This window comes from Megalops cyprinoides, chromosome 4, assembly GCF_013368585.1.
Source record: "Megalops cyprinoides isolate fMegCyp1 chromosome 4, fMegCyp1.pri, whole genome shotgun sequence".
In the NCBI taxonomy this organism is placed as follows: domain Eukaryota; kingdom Metazoa; phylum Chordata; class Actinopteri; order Elopiformes; family Megalopidae; genus Megalops; species Megalops cyprinoides.
In genome coordinates, this window is record NC_050586.1 from 10695719 (window position 1) to 10715071 (window position 19353).

General features: G+C 42.3%; 1 protein-coding gene across 1 annotated transcript; it reads left to right on the forward strand.

The window, feature by feature from the left end:
- The first annotated feature begins 1583 nt into the window (after positions 1-1583).
- Positions 1584-11226, forward strand: bnip3la (BCL2 interacting protein 3 like a). Its single transcript, XM_036527631.1, has 6 exons — positions 1584-1674; positions 6647-6917; positions 9343-9424; positions 9529-9635; positions 10087-10236; positions 10879-11226. The coding sequence occupies exons 1-6, from the start codon at positions 1620-1622 to the stop codon at positions 10925-10927; spliced, it is 714 nt and encodes a 237-aa protein (XP_036383524.1). The 5' UTR covers positions 1584-1619; the 3' UTR covers positions 10928-11226.
- The last annotated feature ends 8127 nt before the right edge of the window (positions 11227-19353 follow it).

Here is a 19353-nt window from a genome sequence, read left to right on the forward strand (position 1 = left end):
GCTCAGTTAATGTGATTCTTTTTCTCTCTTTCTTTCTTCTTTTTTTTCTTTTATTTACCAAGGCCCATTGCAACTGCGAAGTGTCAGGTTTTTTGGAACTGCTCCTACATGGTGGATGCAGTGTTCACAGGATTTATCAGTGTAAACGGTTGACTCCACAACAGAACTGGACCTTAAAGTTTCTTATTAAAATGCTTGGGAGATTCCCCCCCAGCCCCCCCTCCCCCATTATATTTACATTCTGGAAAAGTGGTTGTTGTTTAAAATAGGTGGGTTGGTTGTGTGAAATAGGTGGTGGAACACAGGTTATCATGCTGCACTCCAAGCCTTTGCCACAGCCAACATGTAACTAGGTTGTTTGGCGTTTTATTTGGCTGTTTGATTAAGCTGGGGTTAGGCTCATTTTCATAGGAATTTAACCGTTCTGTTTGCTGCAGCCTTCCCTCGTAATAATCCACTACACCCTCCTCTTCCAAAACCTACAAAACCTTTTTGGATATCAGTTTGTCCAAGCCTCAATCTACCTTGCCACCCCTCCTTTCAGTGTGACGGGAGTACATCAGCAGTGGCTGGCCCACACAATCTGTTCTGAGGCGTCTCCATTTTGGTTTCGCCCAGGGGGTCTGATCCATATGGGATCACTAGCACCAGTATGTATGTCCAGTCCTAGTTCTGGAGAGCACAGTCTTCAGTATATTGTACCATTCTTTTCACAACCTTAGTAGTGGTTTGAGTTCAGCAAGTGTGGAAACCAAGGCCAGAACACCTCCCACATATACACACCCGTTCTCATGTACACACGCAAATGCAAACAAAGTCTGCTCATCCTCTCCAACTTGGACTTTGGAGCCTCCATGCAACTTTCAAAGGATCCACCGGTAGGGAATCCTAATGGCCCATAGTCCAGTGATATTATTGTGAATTATTGCCTTTTTTTCACAGCCAGGGAGAAGTATTAATGAGATAATCGAGTACATTTCCACAGGATTCTCAACAGGATGCACTTTTTGTGTTCATTAACTTCATAGACTTGTGCTTTTTGTTTCGTTTTATTTTTAGGGGTCTTGAAAATGAAAGGCTCTTGAAAATGTTAGGTGATCTGTTTCAGTAAATATACAGGTGTTTTAACAAGTTCACTGTAATCTGTTTGCCGATGGCAGCCAGAAAAGGTTGGAACATTGAAAGGTTAAATAAATCATAAAATGAGTACAGCACTGAACTACTGAATAAAATGAAATTATATAAACCGGTCTACGTGTTGTCATTCGCTTTTCAGCATAAGTGTAGTTTTGGCTTGTGTCCGATTTTGTGCTATGCACATTAGTGACCTGACCTTTCAATTTGCACAGTTGCTAGTGTCTTTAGTATTAACGCATGTTGGCAAGCACAACTCCGTCAGCTGCAAAACGTAATGAACTGCTGGATGCTAGTCGTCAGATGTAACAATATGCACCGTGTTGCACGTGTGTATTCAATATCAAATTATTACGTGGTACACTGCTTAGTGACGTTAGCTCAGTCCAGGTGGGGCATTAGATGGCGGACGCGGGTGCGCGCACGTCCCAATCGTGTGAGAGTGCGCGTCATGTTGGCAGTCGAAAGCGACCCGCACAGGCAACATGTCGGCTGCTGCCGCTGCACAGCAAAACAACAACGAAGAACCGGGACTAAACGGTAGGTATCCTCGAATTCATGCCAGTAATTAATACTGAACTAATTGCATTCCTGAATTTATAAATGCGTGCGTGGTTACTTTTCTATAGCGCGTATCAGAAACTAACAAAATTGCCGTTGTTTTAGTTGGCCCAGCGGACGGAATTTCCTCTGTTTTTACATGGGGAGGGGTTGGAGGCGGTGTCTCAGTCTTACGTAGTAAAAGTTTGAAGAGTATGACACCGGAGCACCAATGCATTTGTTCGGCGTGTGAGAAGGCGGGTAATAGTTTTTGCTGACGAATTAAATCTTTTGATTGACTGCAGATCGGCCAATCATACATTGACAAAATCTGTCCTCATGCGTCGAAGAGGCGGGGTTTCTGTCGATAGGAAAACAAGGCGAGAATGGAACCCAGAAAAATTGAAGTGGGGGCGGGGTGGCTTATGTTAGCTATATACATCAAGTTCTTTTTTTATAGTTATTTCAAGCAGTGATGGGAATGATTTTTCTAAAGACATTGGTTAGATACCCACAATATTCAGTCTTATTGCACGAAATTTAGTCGACATATCGGTGTTCTTCTATTTGCAAGGGGTTATGTAACTTAGCTAGCCACCAAGCTAACCCTTTGTGTTCTAGCTGCTAGACGATTCAGTCCTCGAAGATGTAGCTTTAGCTTATCATCCATGTTTTGTATAGAACAGTTTCTTTCGCACTTCCACAAAAGAACCTGTTTTGTCCGGTATAAGCATACATTCTTTCGAGTGGTTGTGATGGAATGTGGTACAGCAAATCACATGAAATGAAATATAGCTAGCTAACGTTAGGTTTCTTCTGTTAACTAACATGCACGCTAGCTACGGACCTCCGAGATTTGCTTGTTGATTCTGATATCACCTCAGACTAGCTGACTGTGTCACCAGCAGCGAATATTTGTTTACCTGCTGTTAATTAGCCAGTGCACATTTTGTTTTGGCAATATGACAGAGGAGTGTCTGCTGATGAAACGCCCAGCAAGCAGGCTTGTATAGCAGTAGTATTGATAGTTACAGTATACCACAGATGAACCATGTCTTACAAATTCCTTTTTAAGGTGGCTAAACTTGCATTACTGTACTTACATTAAAATGCTCAGGTTTGACAGTCAATTTACAGTAGGCTGCCAAAGTCTCACAATGTCTCTGTGCGGATGATCAAAAATAAGAACACCAGTCTGAAGATCCAGTCTGTTAGACTTTAGAGCAAGCTCAGTATGATTAAGACTGTTTAGGTCTTGTAAAAAGTGACAGATGGGCTGACAATAAATGCATAAGTTTGCCTATATACAAAGTGGCAATGTCTAATCAGAAGGTTTCTCTGCTCGATATGTGTAACATTGTTGATTTATTCATTCAGTAACTGGTAACAGCCTTCCTCTTTAATAGGTCCAATGTACACTGGAATTGATACTTATGAGGAAATTTATCAAAGTCAAAGTCAACTTTATTGTGAATTCTCCAATATGCACAGGACATATGGAGGATTGAAATTGCGTTTCTCTCTGGCCCACGGTGACAATACAACAGTTCGACATAACACAGTGACACTGAGAGACAAGAACAAGAATTTTCACAGAAAAGTAAATGTATAACACAATGTCTACTTTTTACACTCTAAGGTGATGTGATTATGTAGAGTTTTTTGGGTGGGATAGCTATTTGGCCTCATTGTGGACAATGAAGAAGACTCAACAACCAGAAGAGTCAACAACCAGTAGTATAGTCTGCGAAGCTGACGCCTGATTGTCCTGTAAGTGGAAGTTCCAGAAGGCATTAGCATTGTAATCATGCAGCCCTATCTTGATGTCGCACGCAATGCTCATTATATATGGAGCAGGTGAGACATGGGGAAGTGCAGTCCAAGTGCGTTTAGAAAGTTTTCCAGAGCATAGGGTCAGTGTAGGAGGAGGGGTGAGCACCACAGGTTTGATTTACCACCAAGCTCCAGCATTTACACTGTGAAGTCTCTCACGCATCTCTGCCTGGAGGCTGTGTATCTGCAGACAACTAGCTGGCAGTCCTCAGTGACAGACTGGAACTAATCCACCATTGTTACGTAAATAGAGCTGCTCAGGAATGGTGAGCAATAGTATGTAGTTTGACAATAATGGAGCATCATATAATAAGTGGTGCTGGGAAAAGCTGTTCAAAAATACACCATATTTAAAATGACACCCCACCCCCACTGGTTTCAGTTATCAGAACTGACTTTTCTCCATTTCCTCTGTGGATCAGTCAGGATCGCACCAGATTGTATCCAATGTATGGAAACCAATCCCAAGGTGTCTTCTCACTGAGGCCAAACGGGGCCAGGTCACTTATCTAGACAGCGCTTGGAGTTGTTCACTTTGATTGAATTTCCACAGCAGGGCATTGACTCCAGCAGTGGGGACTCAGCAAGTGTTACATAACAGTCCAGCAGGTTGGTAAATAATGGCACGTGACTCTGTGTCACTCTCAGCGCCTACGCCTGGTGCTGTTCTTTTACTCTTGAGATTCTTGTACTGCCTTTAGCGAGCTACCTCTGGTTATATCCCCAAACATAAATTTGAAAAAAAGTATCCCATTCGTGATACACTCAGGCAACGTTGCTGCTGAAGTGGTCAATTAATGTTTTATCATCGTTATGCAGTCACTGTAGTTGGCTGTCTCAGCTCTGGGTTTTCTGGTTCAGGGCATTATCCACTCAGTCACCCCACCATCTCATTTTCTTTTGTTGAAGAGTGATTAGTCTTTGTAGTCAAAACAGTGTTAGTGCTCATATGAATTACCCTCCACACGGTGTTTGTCTTCTACACTGTTCATTTTTGTTATTGTGTCCAATGAGCTCATCACATTTTTTGACCGAAGAAAGACCATTTCCAATGTAAAAAATGAATTGACATACATTGGTTCTGAGAAGAACCACATGAAAGTAGGGTAGAGACCATATAAAATACCTAGGTACCCAAGCAGTTTGTTTCGTACTTTGGGTCGACAACTCTATGCATGTTCTTATGAAACAGTGGGTGTCTGTGACACTTCTCTCAGAGCTATAGGAAAATGGCAATGAGTGCAGTTCACACAGCCTCGCAAAAGGCTTACTGGATAGTTTTTTTCATGTTATGTAGCTTCTCATGCTCACAGACTTCAGTAATCAAGACTTGTTACGATTATGTTCTTCTGTGGCAACATCCCTCAGAACTATGGCTGTGCTGCGTGCGTTTGCACACACTTCTAGAAACTGCCTTTGTGGCCTTTTCCAGGGTCCTTTATCCCTGATGACAAACGATGACCCCCGTGCTGAAAGGCTAGTGGAATGCCGAGCCCGGGCAGTGTCATGGCAACTTGTTTATGACTGTGAGCAAAGACAAAGAGTGCCTGCAGTATTGCAGAGGCTCTGTCTGAAAGCAGGGCGGGGGTGATGCTGGGGCCACTGTTTAATATGACGGGTGCGATTGGATGTTAAAACGGGGGAATGTCAGTTCATGCCTTGTCAGAAACCTTTCAAAAACTCTGAAAGCCTGTTCACTCTCAAATGCACTGTCATTTCTTTGTTCCTCTTTCTGGTTGTTGTCTTGAATTTTTACTTCATGCATTCATAGGTTTTTTGTTTTTTTTGTCTTGGATGTTAACAAATCGGATGGAACTTCTTCCGTTTGCTCGGACATTTCAAATAAAGAGATGTTTATTTTTCCCTGCGGGGAATATCATGGATGCTCTTTGGTTAAAATAGACAACATTCAAGACAATTTAAGATATATATTACATCTTAAATTTATTTATGGAATAAATGAGATTAACGTAGGGGATGTCCACATTTTAAGTTGTTTTGTATAATTAGGCTGTTGTTCATTCTGGAAACTTAAGGGGGGGGGGGGGGGGGGCAAAGATAGACAGGACTTTTTACATTGGAAATTAGGACCCTCAAGGAAGCCAAACATATTGGTATTAAAAAAAATAGTCAGATGCAATTTTACAACCTTTCTAGCATGACGGTTCAAAAATACACTCACAGAATGTGTTGACTGACACTACAGTGGCCTTGCGGTAGCGTGTGTCAGACCATCCACTGTAAACCCCTTTTGTGTCTGCTATATTCACCAGCGCTGCCGGGGTCAGACCTAACACAGACGCGGGCCATATATCTGAGCAGCCGTAAACAGCCGAAGGATTTATGGCTGGATCATTACAGCTGGAGGCTAGACCATGCAGTAAATGCAGACCCCACCCCCTGGTACAGATCCGTTCCTGCGGCAGAATGTCTCCTCTCTTCTCTGTGCCTGACGACTCGTCTTCTGGATTGACTGTATTTTCTGAGAAGAGAGCACATTTTCATTTTTAGTCAATGGCATATTTGTTCTCCAATGACTGTAACATAAATTAGTAATTCATTAATCCACTCATAATTTAGAATTTCGTGAATAAATAGATATGCTTGTAAGCTCTCTATTTGGGAGAATTTATTCAGTGAAAAAAGAAAATCATGCATGTTGCCACTGAAGTAATCAAATGAAGAATTAAAATATGAATATTATTAATTAGTTGGAATGTTTGGTGAGGAACGAGCCCATCCTGCCAGAGTTGGCTATGCTCTGTGATTTCATGTCTTATGACAGATACTCTGTAAGTCCAGCTGAGCTTTAGTTTCTGTAAATAAAATGGTATTCCTGCTCACCGGGAAGTAAAACATTGTAGACGTCTGTGTTCCATACTCAGTGGTTGTCACTCTGTACCCTGTCCCTGTTGTAAATCTATAAAGATTATAGTATAATAGTGTAGTATAGGATAGTATAGTATAATACTGAATACTATAGTATTAATTTGATCCAGCTGCAGAGGGGTGAGGAAAGTAATGAAAGTAGCCCTGGCTGGTTGCTGGTCAAGCTAGCCAGGTACATCTGAATATCCACATGGCACTAAAAATGGTGATGGGCATAACAGCATTTTTTTCATATGGTCGTGTTCCTCAGGGTCCTGGGTTGAGCTGGAGATGAATGGTAACACGGGACCCCCCTCGCAGCTGGCACCATCGACCGCTCCCCCCTCGGGCCCAAGCAACGGGAACGAGGGCGAGAGCCAGGCCGTCCACGCCCTGGCCGTGGTGGCGGAGGAGGAGGAGGAGAACATGACGGGGGGCCTGGAGCACGTGCCCTCCTCCTCCTCCATCCACAACGGAGACATGGAGAAGATCCTGCTGGACGCCCAGCACGAGTCGAGCCAGAGCAGCTCCTCCTGCGACAGGTCAGAGCAAGAACGGTGAAGGAGAGAACGAACGAGAGAGATGGGAGGAGAAGGAGGGAGCAAGGGGATGAGAAGAGGAGAGAAATGGTGGAGAGAGGGAGGTTGTCAGTAAGTGGGGTGAAGATAAGATAAGAGAGTACTTTTTTAATCCAAAAAGGAAATTGCAGTCAAGCATGTGGGAAAACAGAAGCACACAGCATAAAACAATAGAACAATAAAAATATAGATACCAGGTATTCGTACTTGTAAGAATAACATTACAGTAGTGCACCAATAAAATAACATACTGCAAGATTGCACTAAGTGAGCTTATTGCATTTATATAGTTAGCACTTATATAGATAGCACCAAACCTCAGAGCAAAGAGAGAAAGGAAAGAGGAGGGCAGAGATTATACGTGAGTGAGAAGGGTGACTGAAGGAGTAAATGGTGAAATATATAAAGAACACATAAAGGACCATGTACACTGTTCACAATAATGGCATTAATAAGTGGTAGAACTGTAGCTCTGGCTGTTAAATCTGCTAAAATCAGCTTTGTAAGTCTGTTGGTCGAGGGCAGGAAATCTCAACAAGCTCTCAGGATTGTCAGTCTTTAAACAGTCATATTTTTAGTTCTTTGTATACACTGGGCTTTCGCCATCTCTCTTCCACAAAGCAAATTTTGCCTCGATCTAAGTGTAGACAGACTGCTCCTCACCTGGGCTTTAATGTTAGAAATCCTCGTGTGTACCTACAGTGGTTATCAGCGTGTTTGCTAACCCAACCTGTAACAGCTGCAGCTGCAAAGCCATACAGGAATGTAAGGTGACCTACATTCATGTACCTCTTGGTAGAAACATTTGAGGTGTTTCAGTGTTCCCTGATTGGCAGTCATCCAGGATTAAATCAAATTTAGTCATGGTTGCAAAATAAAGAGGTTGGGGTGAGACCGAATATTCGATTTGACCACGAGTCACTAATTAATACCTTAACTGTATTCATTCAGTATTCATGCTTGTTGTTTAGCACTTAAAAATGAATAAAAATCCTCCAACTTTTATTATTGCTCATCAATATTCATGAAGGAGACCCATAAGAAGGCTGCATAAACAGGAAATATTTAACTATTACTGATAGTCCTGCCTGAAAGTGTGAGTGAATGCAGATTTTGTTGCAGTGAGTCATTATTTACACAGAACTAGAGTATCATACACTGCTTGGGGAAATAAAAGTGGGGTTTATATCATCCAAATATTCAGTGTTTGGAGCCAGAGGACATTAGAATGTGAAATTGTTTGAAATGCACATCCCTAGTTTAAAATGTCCCTTAACTTTAATGATTCCCAACAGATGTAATTAAATTGACTGATAGGTTACAGAGCCCAGAGCCTCACGTATGTGACAATTTCCATATTTCTGGAGAACCTGTTTTAAGTGATGTGAAATGGAGCTTTTCCATAGGGCACTTCTTTAGCAAACGCTGTATCAGATATCTCTGCTTTGAAGCATCTTATACCGGTTGTGCAGGTTTTGGTTGCCATGGTTTCTGTTTATTGGCATTTTTCTGAAGGAAAAATCTGGGTTTGTATTGGATAGTATTAACAAAATGTTTTTAGGTTGCACTTTACCATTGAGCTTGTCCAAACCAGGGTTTAGACTACAACAGAATTGTCATTGGCATGTCCAATCAGTTGCTTCATCCGATACCCAACCATTTCAGACACAGATTAAACTTGTTTAGTGTCTTAATTGTTTACTGATTTGTAAAGAGTCTCATTTGTGTGTCTTGATTTTTACTGGCATTTAGCAGTATTTAGCAGCATTTAAATTCGAACACTCTGCTTAATACGGTTAAATACCAACATGAACTGGCCTGGTGCAGTTCCGTCACACCGTGCATCCTCAGTTTTGAAATGTTACTGTAAATGGTGTTTCTGGCCATTTATCAAATTGTTGGGACATAGAGGTGCAAGAATGTCCCTCTTATTGTGTGTTGTCTTGTTTTGCCTGATGGCGCGGGAGGCGTTGGTTATTAATCATGTCACCGGCCTCATGGCACAGTTCTTGGCCCTCTTTTTGAGACGGCACTTGTCTGCCGGCCCAGGGCTGAACCCATCCGCACAGACCGCACTCTGGCTCAAAGGACAGAGTGGCCCGCCAGCCACTGTCTGCAGCCAAACCTTGCCTGAGGTTAGCTAGCTTCAAATAGGCTGTTCTTTACAAGACCTTACTCAGCCTTGCCAGAGAGTGAAAGGCTGCCTAGCACCCTTTACAGCTAGTCAGGCCTTGTTTTTTTGCATCTCTGTTTTTGTACGTGAGGGGCGGACTGAGTGGGTTAGATTCACATCGGGGGGGGGGGGTATCTAGGTTCAGGTCACATGTCCCATCTCTGCTTCTTCCTGCGCTTCATTGACATGTACTCTTTTTGTCCACCATCTCTGCAGTCCTCCCAGGCCCCACAGTCCAGATCAGGACGAGGGTCAGATCACCTTTGACGTGGAGATGCCCAGCAGGAGAGACAGCCAGGTGAAGCCTAGGATTCCTTACCTAGTACACACAGCAGCATCACTCCCCACAGATAATGGTCTCCTGTGTATCTGAACATGCTCTATCCCTCTCTGCTCACACAGTCAGAAGAAGAGGGGTCAGAAAAGGAGAGAGAGGAGGATATCCTGATGAACAAGGGTACAGACTGGGTGGCGGACTGGTCCAGTCGGCCAGAAAACATTCCCCCAAAGTGAGTTTCGGTTCCTCACCAGCTAACAGCAGACAGCTCTGACAGTTGGAGCAGGAAGTCAAGAGGTCAAGATCACACTTAGTTTGCCATCAGGTTTCCACACTGGGACTGACTGGCCTCATATCACTCTGACGTTCATTGCTGAGTTCAGTGTATAAATGGCCTCTTAGGGCCCATTCTGAAAGACATATGATTCCTGCTGCCTTTCAACATCAACATTGTTTAATCATGTTAGTCTAGCTGTTCTGAAAAGTTTTTGTACTTCTCTGTTTTTACAGAAATAAATTGATTTAGATTTTTTCAGTCTCTTTCTTTAGATTGTTCTGTTTGATGCCATAGGTCCTTCTTAGTGTGTTGTGTAGGAAGAGAGCAGCTAATGTTAGTTGGCTAAGGCTGCCAGTGCAACGACGGTAACATGTGCAGTGATGATGTGACATTTGACGATCGCTAGGGAGTTTCACTTCCGGCACCCCCGGCGCTCAGTGACACTCAGCATGAGGAAGACGGGGGCCATGAAAAAAGGGGGCGTCTTCTCTGCGGAGTTCCTCAAAGTCTTCATCCCATCACTGCTTCTGTCCCACATCCTAGCTCTTGGTTTGGGGTGAGTCTACAGCTAGAACTACATGCGCACATGCTCCCGAACACACAGACACCAAACACACACACACTAACACACATGCACACACAGACACATACAGTAGATGTGCACACACAGGCACAGACACACACAGAGAAAGACAAAACTGTGACATATAGATACAGGCAAGTGATAAGCAGACACTGAAAACAATTTTACACAGGGTGCTGTAGGTGTGCACAATCACATGTGCTCACTTTTGGCGTGTTATCTAGGTGAGAGTTGCAGGCTATACAGCAGAGGGCATCAGAGAGTTCCAGAAGCCGAATCACTATGGCAAACCCCACCCTCTTTGCTTCCTGCTGCACCTGCTGCCTCATACAGACTCTAACCACCTGCTCTCTATGGCCTTAATCCAGCACAGAACAGATAAAATCCATTTTTACATCTATCCAGTCCGTCTGTAATCTCATTACTCCCGTCAGAAGTTCAGGAAATTCATGTTTAACTGATACAGTGCATTTGTGGACAGATCCATTGGAAAGCTCTTCATAACTGCCCTGCTGCAAATCTGCAGCCTGATATATATATTCTTAAGTGTGTATAAAAAGTGTACACAAACATGTGTGTGTACATCCTATTATGTATTTTATCCTCTCTCCTCAGGGTCTACATTGGGAAAAGGCTGACTACGCCCTCCACCAGTTCTTTCTAAACACAAACAAAAAAAGTGCCTGGGATCAGTTATGGCGAAACGTCACCACTTGTCAAATGATGATGAATGCGGTCTCTCCTTCTGTCCCCCCAATACACACACAACACACACACACACACTTTCTTTTTTTTTCCCTGCTTTATATATTCAGTCTTCCTTTTTTTCTTCTGTCTCATAAGATCATTCTCATTTTAAGCCTAGTCCATTTCTCCCCAGCACTGTGCACCAGGTTTGGATGAAATGCACTGTGTTTTAAGAATTAGGAATCCCACACCCACACACACACACCCACACACACACACACATATACATACATACATTTGTTACATGTACTGTTTTTTGTTTTGTTTTGTTTTTTGCTTTTGCATGATTTCACTGTTATCACTCACTGGTTTCAGGTGTAGGGAGGACATCAGTCAGGAGCGCCTGGCTTCCTCTACTCTCTGAAACTGGACCGGAGTGTAATGAACTGTGGATCCTTCCACAACCACCATGACATGACAGAACACTCTTTGTACTGGTACCTCAATGGGCCTGACAAATTTATGGGCAACTTGCATTACCAGTACATCATAGACTCAAAGGATGAATTTAAGGTATCCGTAGGGGTGTGGAATGGAAAGTCAGGGTTGGTTGTGTTATGGGATAAAAAGTTAGATATCTTCTGGGGGTTTCCATAGAAAAAAAATAGGACAGGGAAATTATTTGAAGGCACGTGGCCATAGGAGTAATGCCATCTGTGAAGTGAAACCTTTTTTTCCTCAATCGAAGTTCATTCCTCATTCACTTGTATGTTCATGGAATCACATCACAAGTTATTGAAGGATATCTGTCCCCCCTTTTTCAGTCTATCAAGGGAAGGGGGCATCAAGTTAAAATCCGGGGGAATTATTATGCGTAATAATGTTTAAGTTTTGTTTCTCCTTTATCTGGAAGGTGTACACAATGGCGCGAAAGCATAGGGCAGACATTAGGAGCTGGACTTAACTGTAGCCTGACCCCTGACCTGCACAGACGTAAACTATTATGGGTAAAGTACCCTGCCAAATATGAGCACACTCTGATTATTACTACTATAATACTACTATAATCTGTTCTTAGACTTCAAGGAACTGTCTCTGCTCCTATTTTACTGATGTTACTATAGAGGAGAGTTCCCCACAGCACATGTTAATGCCCCCACCCTACCTGTTACCTGTAACCTGACTGACCCATAGTGGACTGGGACTGTGGCTTTTTAAGATGTGGTGTTGGTGAAAAGCCAGGGGTGGATGACCTCTGAACTAGCAGACAGTAAAGTCGAGCAGTGTCAAGTAGACCAAGTGAGAGAGGGTGGTTATTGAGTAGGTCCAGCATGTCCAATAGGTGGTATGCTGTTTTGTCTATAGCGGCACACCGTATTTGATGTCTAGTTTCTTGTTCTCTTGGGATTTTTTTTTTAAATCCAGCTTTCTTCTCCATTAAATGAAGTGCTGGAGATTCCAAGCGCGTTAACTCAAACTTGCATTCATCTTCTGTCTCATCCCGGTCTATGTTTTCGCGATTCAGAATGGGGTGTCGACCTTTTGATTTGTTGTCCAGCTGATTGGCTTTCTTCACTTTTAAGCATGGCCACATTTTGGAGACCTGGGTTCTTTCCATGACTGAGGGGTTCGGACCTGATGGCCCTGTTATTGTGGTGGCCAATCAAATATTGTGGTCACCACTCTGTCTATCACTACTCTATTGCTTTAGATATTCTTCTTTAAGTATGCTTCTGGGTCACTGCGGTCACTGTCTGTCTTGACCTTTCTCCCATGGTCTGTCGTTAGTGTAGAGCGCTCGCTTTGGTGCATATCGTAGTTGTAGATTAAGCTCATGTGGTCATGTCCATGATAGTGCCAAAGGTTTTTGTTTTTACATTTTTGTCACTGCTGATTTTAAACACCCCTAAAATGACCCTTTTCACATGTTTTTTTAGCGGATATTTAAAAAATACCTAGATTGCCCCAAAAAAGATTGTGGCACAATCAGCCACCTAATCTTCTTCAGAGATGTTTTGCTGTGGGTGACACTAAGCTAAGAGTCCTATTTTGAAACAACCCTATGTTTATGATTTAAGGGTATACATTTCGATTTGCGTTATAAAATGTTTTGGTTTAACACCTACAGCATTGTTTCTTTGTGTTCTCTTTGGCAGATGATTGGATTCTTTTTTTTTTCCTTTAATTTCCTCTGTGTGCTTGCCAGGTACACCATGGCACCGAGACACAACAGCATGCTTGTATTAGTACAGTATCGGTACTATAGGTATAATCAGAAATGCACCGATCCTTTTATTGCACGAAGCAAGCTGTCTGACTGGGAATAAAACTGGGAATTCTCAACCGAACCTAGTATCTTTACTGAGAGCATGTGTCAGTGCTGCGCAGAGCAGCCATTTCATTTGACTGGTTCTCAACTGTTCATCCTTACAACGTGTGTTTTATTGTGCCTCGAGCTTTGTTTTGCACAATTTCGGCCCAGTTTAATGCATGCCTTTCGGCAGCCTCTTGCTGGCATCTGTTCCCAAGCAGCAATGGGCTATAACTAGACTGTGAACGCACAGAAGAAGAGGTGTAGCTATCAGCAAAATAAACTAAACCCTGGCTTCCAGGGAGATGAAAATGACATGTATTATTGTTTTTTGTTACCATTTTCTTTTTATTTAGTTTTTTTTTTTCCATCATCATGCTCACTGGAAAGAAGGACAAAAATATACTTTTTTTTTTGAGGGCAGGGCCCATGTGAAATAAAGTACATGCAAAAGTTTTCTTTCAGACAATAATAATAGTAACAATACATGTCATCTCTGTTTTTATTTTGTTCTTCTCAAAATTGGAAAAAAATATAATTGCATTAAATTTCTCAAATGTCACACAAATGTCTGAAGGATATGTCTTTGTTTTGTTTTATTTTGTTGTTTACTCAATGCACCCAAACCATTTGTCTGTCTTGTCTTGTTTCATTCGAATATCAAAACAACAGGTACTTTTTGTTGCCAATTATAAAGCTCTTCGGCAGTGGTAACGGGGCTTGCGATTAAGACATTTTCTTGGCGCTGAATCAGATTTACCCACGTGCAGATTTACAGCTTTCATGAATCGCTTCACTAGGAGGCACAATAGTGTGGTATAAACTGTATTTTGCATTGGGTTTGTAATTTTATATTTGTTGGTTTGTCTAAACTCCCTCACACACATACACACACACACACACACACACACAATCTTCAATCTTTGTAACGTTCACATACCATATCTAGCCTGAAAGTAGGTCCATATGGGGGGGGGGGGGGGGGGAATACTGTGGCTATTTTGTTTTAAATGAGAATGTAATCCTGCAAGGGGGGGTGTAGGCTGACTGCATGTGAGAGTGGTGTGTGGAGTTGCTGTTTGTGACAGACATGAGCCTGTTGTCAAAGTGAACGCATGCCTTTGGAAGGGGGGGCGGGGGTGGGGTGATGTGATGGGGTGGGGGGGGTGTTTGGGGAAGGACGAGAGGGGGGTTGGTGTCTTTCTGGACCCCTAGTCGAGCAGAAAGGGGACCATGCGCCCTCCCTGCGCTGATGCATGGACTGCACGGGGAACTGCATGGCTTGGGGGACAAGCTTCCGTTCTGTAATGAAAACGTCCTGCCATCTTTCTGATCCTGCTATTTGGAGCAAAAAGTTCTAATTGGATGAGTTCTTTTTTTTTTTACACTGCTGGAAGCACTCCTAAATGTTCGGATACATGTTTTTGCAGTAGTGTTATTTCTACTCATACAGCAGTGCATAAGCTGAAATTGTAGTGAAGGCCTTTTTTTTACCATGGTGAACAAGTTTCATGCAAAAGACAGTGTACGTTTCCAACTGGCCAAGTGAATGGAGGTCGATTTGTTTCTGGGTGTTTTGTTTCTGGGTATTTTACATTCACTCTGGGGCACATTCATCCTGTCCCTTCGCAGCACAGCTCTATTGTGGTTTTACTTTGCTTTTCAGTCTGAAAAGAGTGATGTAAGCTTAACGGTGTTTTTTTTTTTTTTCCGCCCACAGCATCACTGTTCGCCAATGACATTGTTTGCTTTGTGCCAAAGCTGAGCAGACAGGCACTTCAGAAACAATGCATCCCTCTTTAGTGTCATTAAACTTGGCTAACTGCCTTAACTTTAGCATGCTGAAAATGTTTGCTGTGACTTTTAAAAAAAAAAAAAAAAAACAATAAATGTTTTCTAGAATGTCAGGACCCCTTTGTGTGATCGTACCAGTAATGAAGTGTAAAGTGTCAATCCAGTCTAGTGATTTGTATTTACATGAACAGCTCACGTGGACTCACAACTGTCTGACCTGTGAAATGCTTTTGATTCTACCAGTCAGCCTTCACACTTAACCGATACTTTTACTAATCCAAAGTCTCTCACCTTGAAACAACAAAACCAAATAGCAATCATTCTGTTTATACATACTAAATGTATGTTGCATTACATTTTCTAGGAGGTAATTTGTGAGGGGCAGGAGTGCAACTTGTCCCTAAGCAGTCCTGGGGAGGGGGCATTTCTGTGGGTACCTGTTGACGTCTCTGGAGGATTGTGGGAACTCTGCAAAAAGAGCGTGTTACAGTGCTGACTGGTGGAATGGAGGTTTAAAATCTCACTGTGTTAAAAGGGGCACGAATCCCCCTCTGTCTCAGTGGGGAAAAATTCAAATCTTCTGAAAAGAGCTCACGTAGCTTTAGGTATTTCTACTGTGAATATGGGTGGATTTACTGCACAAAGGTCAACTGTACTTTGCTTCTGTTTTGTTATCTGTTCTTTTTCTCTTCCTTTCTTCTTTCCAAAAAGCTGCATTTTTGATGGAATTCTCAGCAAAAGCAAGGAGTGCCCTGAGCCAAAGCAATGTTTATGTTCATCCTTTTGTAAAATGTGTAATGAGTCATGCAGCGTGTAAAGGTAGCACCCTTCGTTTTGTGCCATTAAAAATAGTCTCTATGACTACTTGATTTTCTGTTGGTTTGTACCACGTATATGTGTGGGTGTAGACGCATGTGGATTTTCGCTCCCATTTGATGATGTACAGACTGCTGAAAGACCATTATGAAATGATTGTTCCACCTAGTGCTAGACCCTGACATTTAGTGATATTTATTGTCCCAGTAATTAACCTGGCAGTAGTCTTGTCATTTTTCTTAAGATTAATTCACAATTTCAGTATGCTTCTTGTAGCTAATAATTAGTGCTTGGTACCACATGGTACATTTCACATAAGCCAGAGGTAGCACGTCTTACTGACTGGATCAATGGTGAGATCTGGTTCCCTTAACTGCAGGTCCTCCAAAGGTCCATTTGACTCAGAACCTCAGAATTCATTCTCTCAGCATCTTTTTAGTACCAGCCTACCTTTGTGTGTTTTTTTCTCATCTCTCACATTCAGGAAATTATGGGTTTTTCCTGGGTACAGGATAGTGGTACATGGGCTCCGAAAGCTAAGCACAGTATCGATTAACTATGAAATTCAAAGGCTGCTACTCGTTTGTGGAAATCAATGATGCTTTTATGATGCACATTTCCCATGATATATTGCTTGTTTTTATGGATGTGACTTGTGTCATCCTGGCAACTGTCCACTGCCGGACTTAAGCATAGTTTTTAATAATTGTTTGGAAACGTCACTTACAAATTAAGATTCAAGAAGATAGGAACAATACTGATCCAGGTGTGTTCATCAAAATGCCTGTCCTAGTTGGAACATGAATTGTCTGTACTGTACTGCCTCCTTGTGGTGAGTGTTATGCTGCAGGGTGTGCCTGCTTTTATGTTTCTCAGGGCACACAGGGAGGCCACCCTTTGCATAGAGTTTGTAACATTAGCTTGCATGTGTCCATTTGTGCAGAAGTGGGTATGCTTCGCCTTGACTGTCAGCAGTTTGAGAGAGTAAATCAGCAGACAGTTTCACTGTGTTTGTGTGTGTGTGTGTGTGTTTGTGCATACACACCTCGGCGTCCCTGTGTCTGTGTGCCTGCATGAACAAACAACGGTAAACATGTAGGGCACAGATCAATATCGGTGTAGTTTTGTCCCTGTAGCTCTGTGCATTGGCTCACCAGTGATCGTCACTGACAGTGTCCGAAGCCCTACAGGAAGGGACTCATTCTGTCTCCACTAGCTGAACCAAATTAGCCAATTCAACAGTGCTTCTCTTCTTCCAAGCCATATTGACTGGCAGACAGGGATTGCGTTGCAACAGTGAAGTATCAGTAAGCAACATATGAGCAATTTGCTTCAGCTATCAGTTGATTTCTGATTTGTGGACTGAAGAACTTGGAGTTGTAGGTATAATACTAAATATCCTATCATGCATGAGCTGAAAGTGAATATATTTGATATTTCAGGATCCATCCCCTTGACAGAAAAGGTATAGAGATGATATGACTGCTTTGAGGTAAACCCAAAGACTGGTGCATATGAGAGCACAAGTTAATACTGGAATATGTAAACTAAATCCAAGAGGCTAAATCCATTTGGTAGTGTAAGAAAGACGTTTAACACCTACTCCTGCTCCACTCTTCTGAAATAAAATATCATTTATTTTAGTCTTACAGTAGTTGCTTTTGGGGTGGTAACACAAACTGGTGTCATTGCTCCACACTGTAATAGCTGACCATCTGATTTGTAAAAGCAAATCAAATCACCCCTGTCTTAGAATCCTATGCTGATCAGCTAATGGGGTCTGGATGTGATTTGAGAGGAAAGGGTAAGACATGGGTCACACTGTAATCCAATGAGAAAGACATTATTTATAACAATGTAAAGCCCCTATGCCTGGTCTCTGTGCTTACTGATAGCCTGATCTGAGTGGAAAAGAGTACGCTGAACCATTTGCCATGAACAGTTAATTCAGCTAAGGAATCTACATTAGTGGAGTTTATATTGATCTAGGTGCTAAGCGGTCTCTCTTTCCATTTTCCAAAACAGTGTTGGCCAGATAGTTTACTATGGCAAAAAGGTGGCATCAAACAATTTCACAATATGTTTCATATGGAAAACATATTTCAATAAAACAATTTATGAAATAATCATTTTGTACATTAAAATGTATTTTTGTGTTTTTGTTCATGGGTGCTGAAGAAAAGGTGTACAAATATACTGGATTAGTATTAGCATCTTGTTACTGTGTCTTCATGGATATAATAATATGGCCATTGTTATTGTTTCCATTGGTGGGGACATGAATTCCTGTCAGAGGCAGACAGCACAGCTGCCACCCTGTAACCCATAGCAACATCACAAGCTGCATTGGGAGGAGTCAGTGGACTGCAGCCCTGCAATTGGCTGGCAGCAGGTGTTCTGAGGTACTGTGGTGGGGAGGGGTTGAGCAGGGGAAGGGGGATTTTAAAAGGGTATCCACCCTGAACAGAGTGTAAGGTTCTTGGGGATTCCCATTGTGGTTAGCCCATGCTGTAAAGACTATTATGTTTAAAATAACTCATTCGGATTGAGGTATGCTATCCTTACTTTTACTCAAGCAAATAGCTGTAGCTTGAGCACCTCTTTGGGAATAAAAAAGCTGTGCAAAGCACTATGTTAGGGCTATAGCATTTTTTTTTGTCAAAATCCTTGTTTGACTCCATAAGTCTCTTGTCTAAAATAACATCAGAGAAAATGCAAACATGTCTGCAATCATCATTTATATTGAGTGGAGTTAACTATTGGAGATGAATCTGCTCAGACTTTATATGAAAATACTCCTTAAGCATCCATTAGCATTTTGTCGTGTAATTATTCAGAGTGTAAATCATTATTGAGTGGTGATACAACTGGCTGGCTTTATCAAATGCACAATGCTATTGTCATTGTGTATAAGGAAGTCTGTGCCTCATGGTTTGTCTCTTTGTTTCCATTGTACCCCAGCAGAATGTGGCCATCATAATGCAACAACGCAATGTAGTCCAAAATGTAAAAGGGGGGTGCGTGAAATGACATGGGTGATGTAACGCCTATTGTGTGGTCTACTCAACTTTCACTGCTTGCATTCTGACTGCATGCATGCACACACGCACTCTTCCCGACCCCCAGTCCTCTGTCGAGGAGAGACCGACGTCGGGGGGCGGGGATTCAGGTTCCATAATAACCCCGTTGTTATGGAAACAGTTCCTTGGATTTAGTAATTACGACGAGACTACTTCAGAGAAGCGAACGAAATGGCTACAGTCTGGAGCACATAAGTGAGCCCCAAATAGCGCTCCACTGTGTCAACCTCTCATGCTTAGGCAAAACAAATTTGGACCCACTTGCCCCAGTGGTAAAACAGAGTACCCTTACATACCCCAGAGGCACGTATATCAGGATATTTTCTTCATATGATAAGAAAAAGTGGCATGTCCTCCCAGTCCTGCCAGGAACCACTCCCTAGTTTTATTCAATTGCATGCA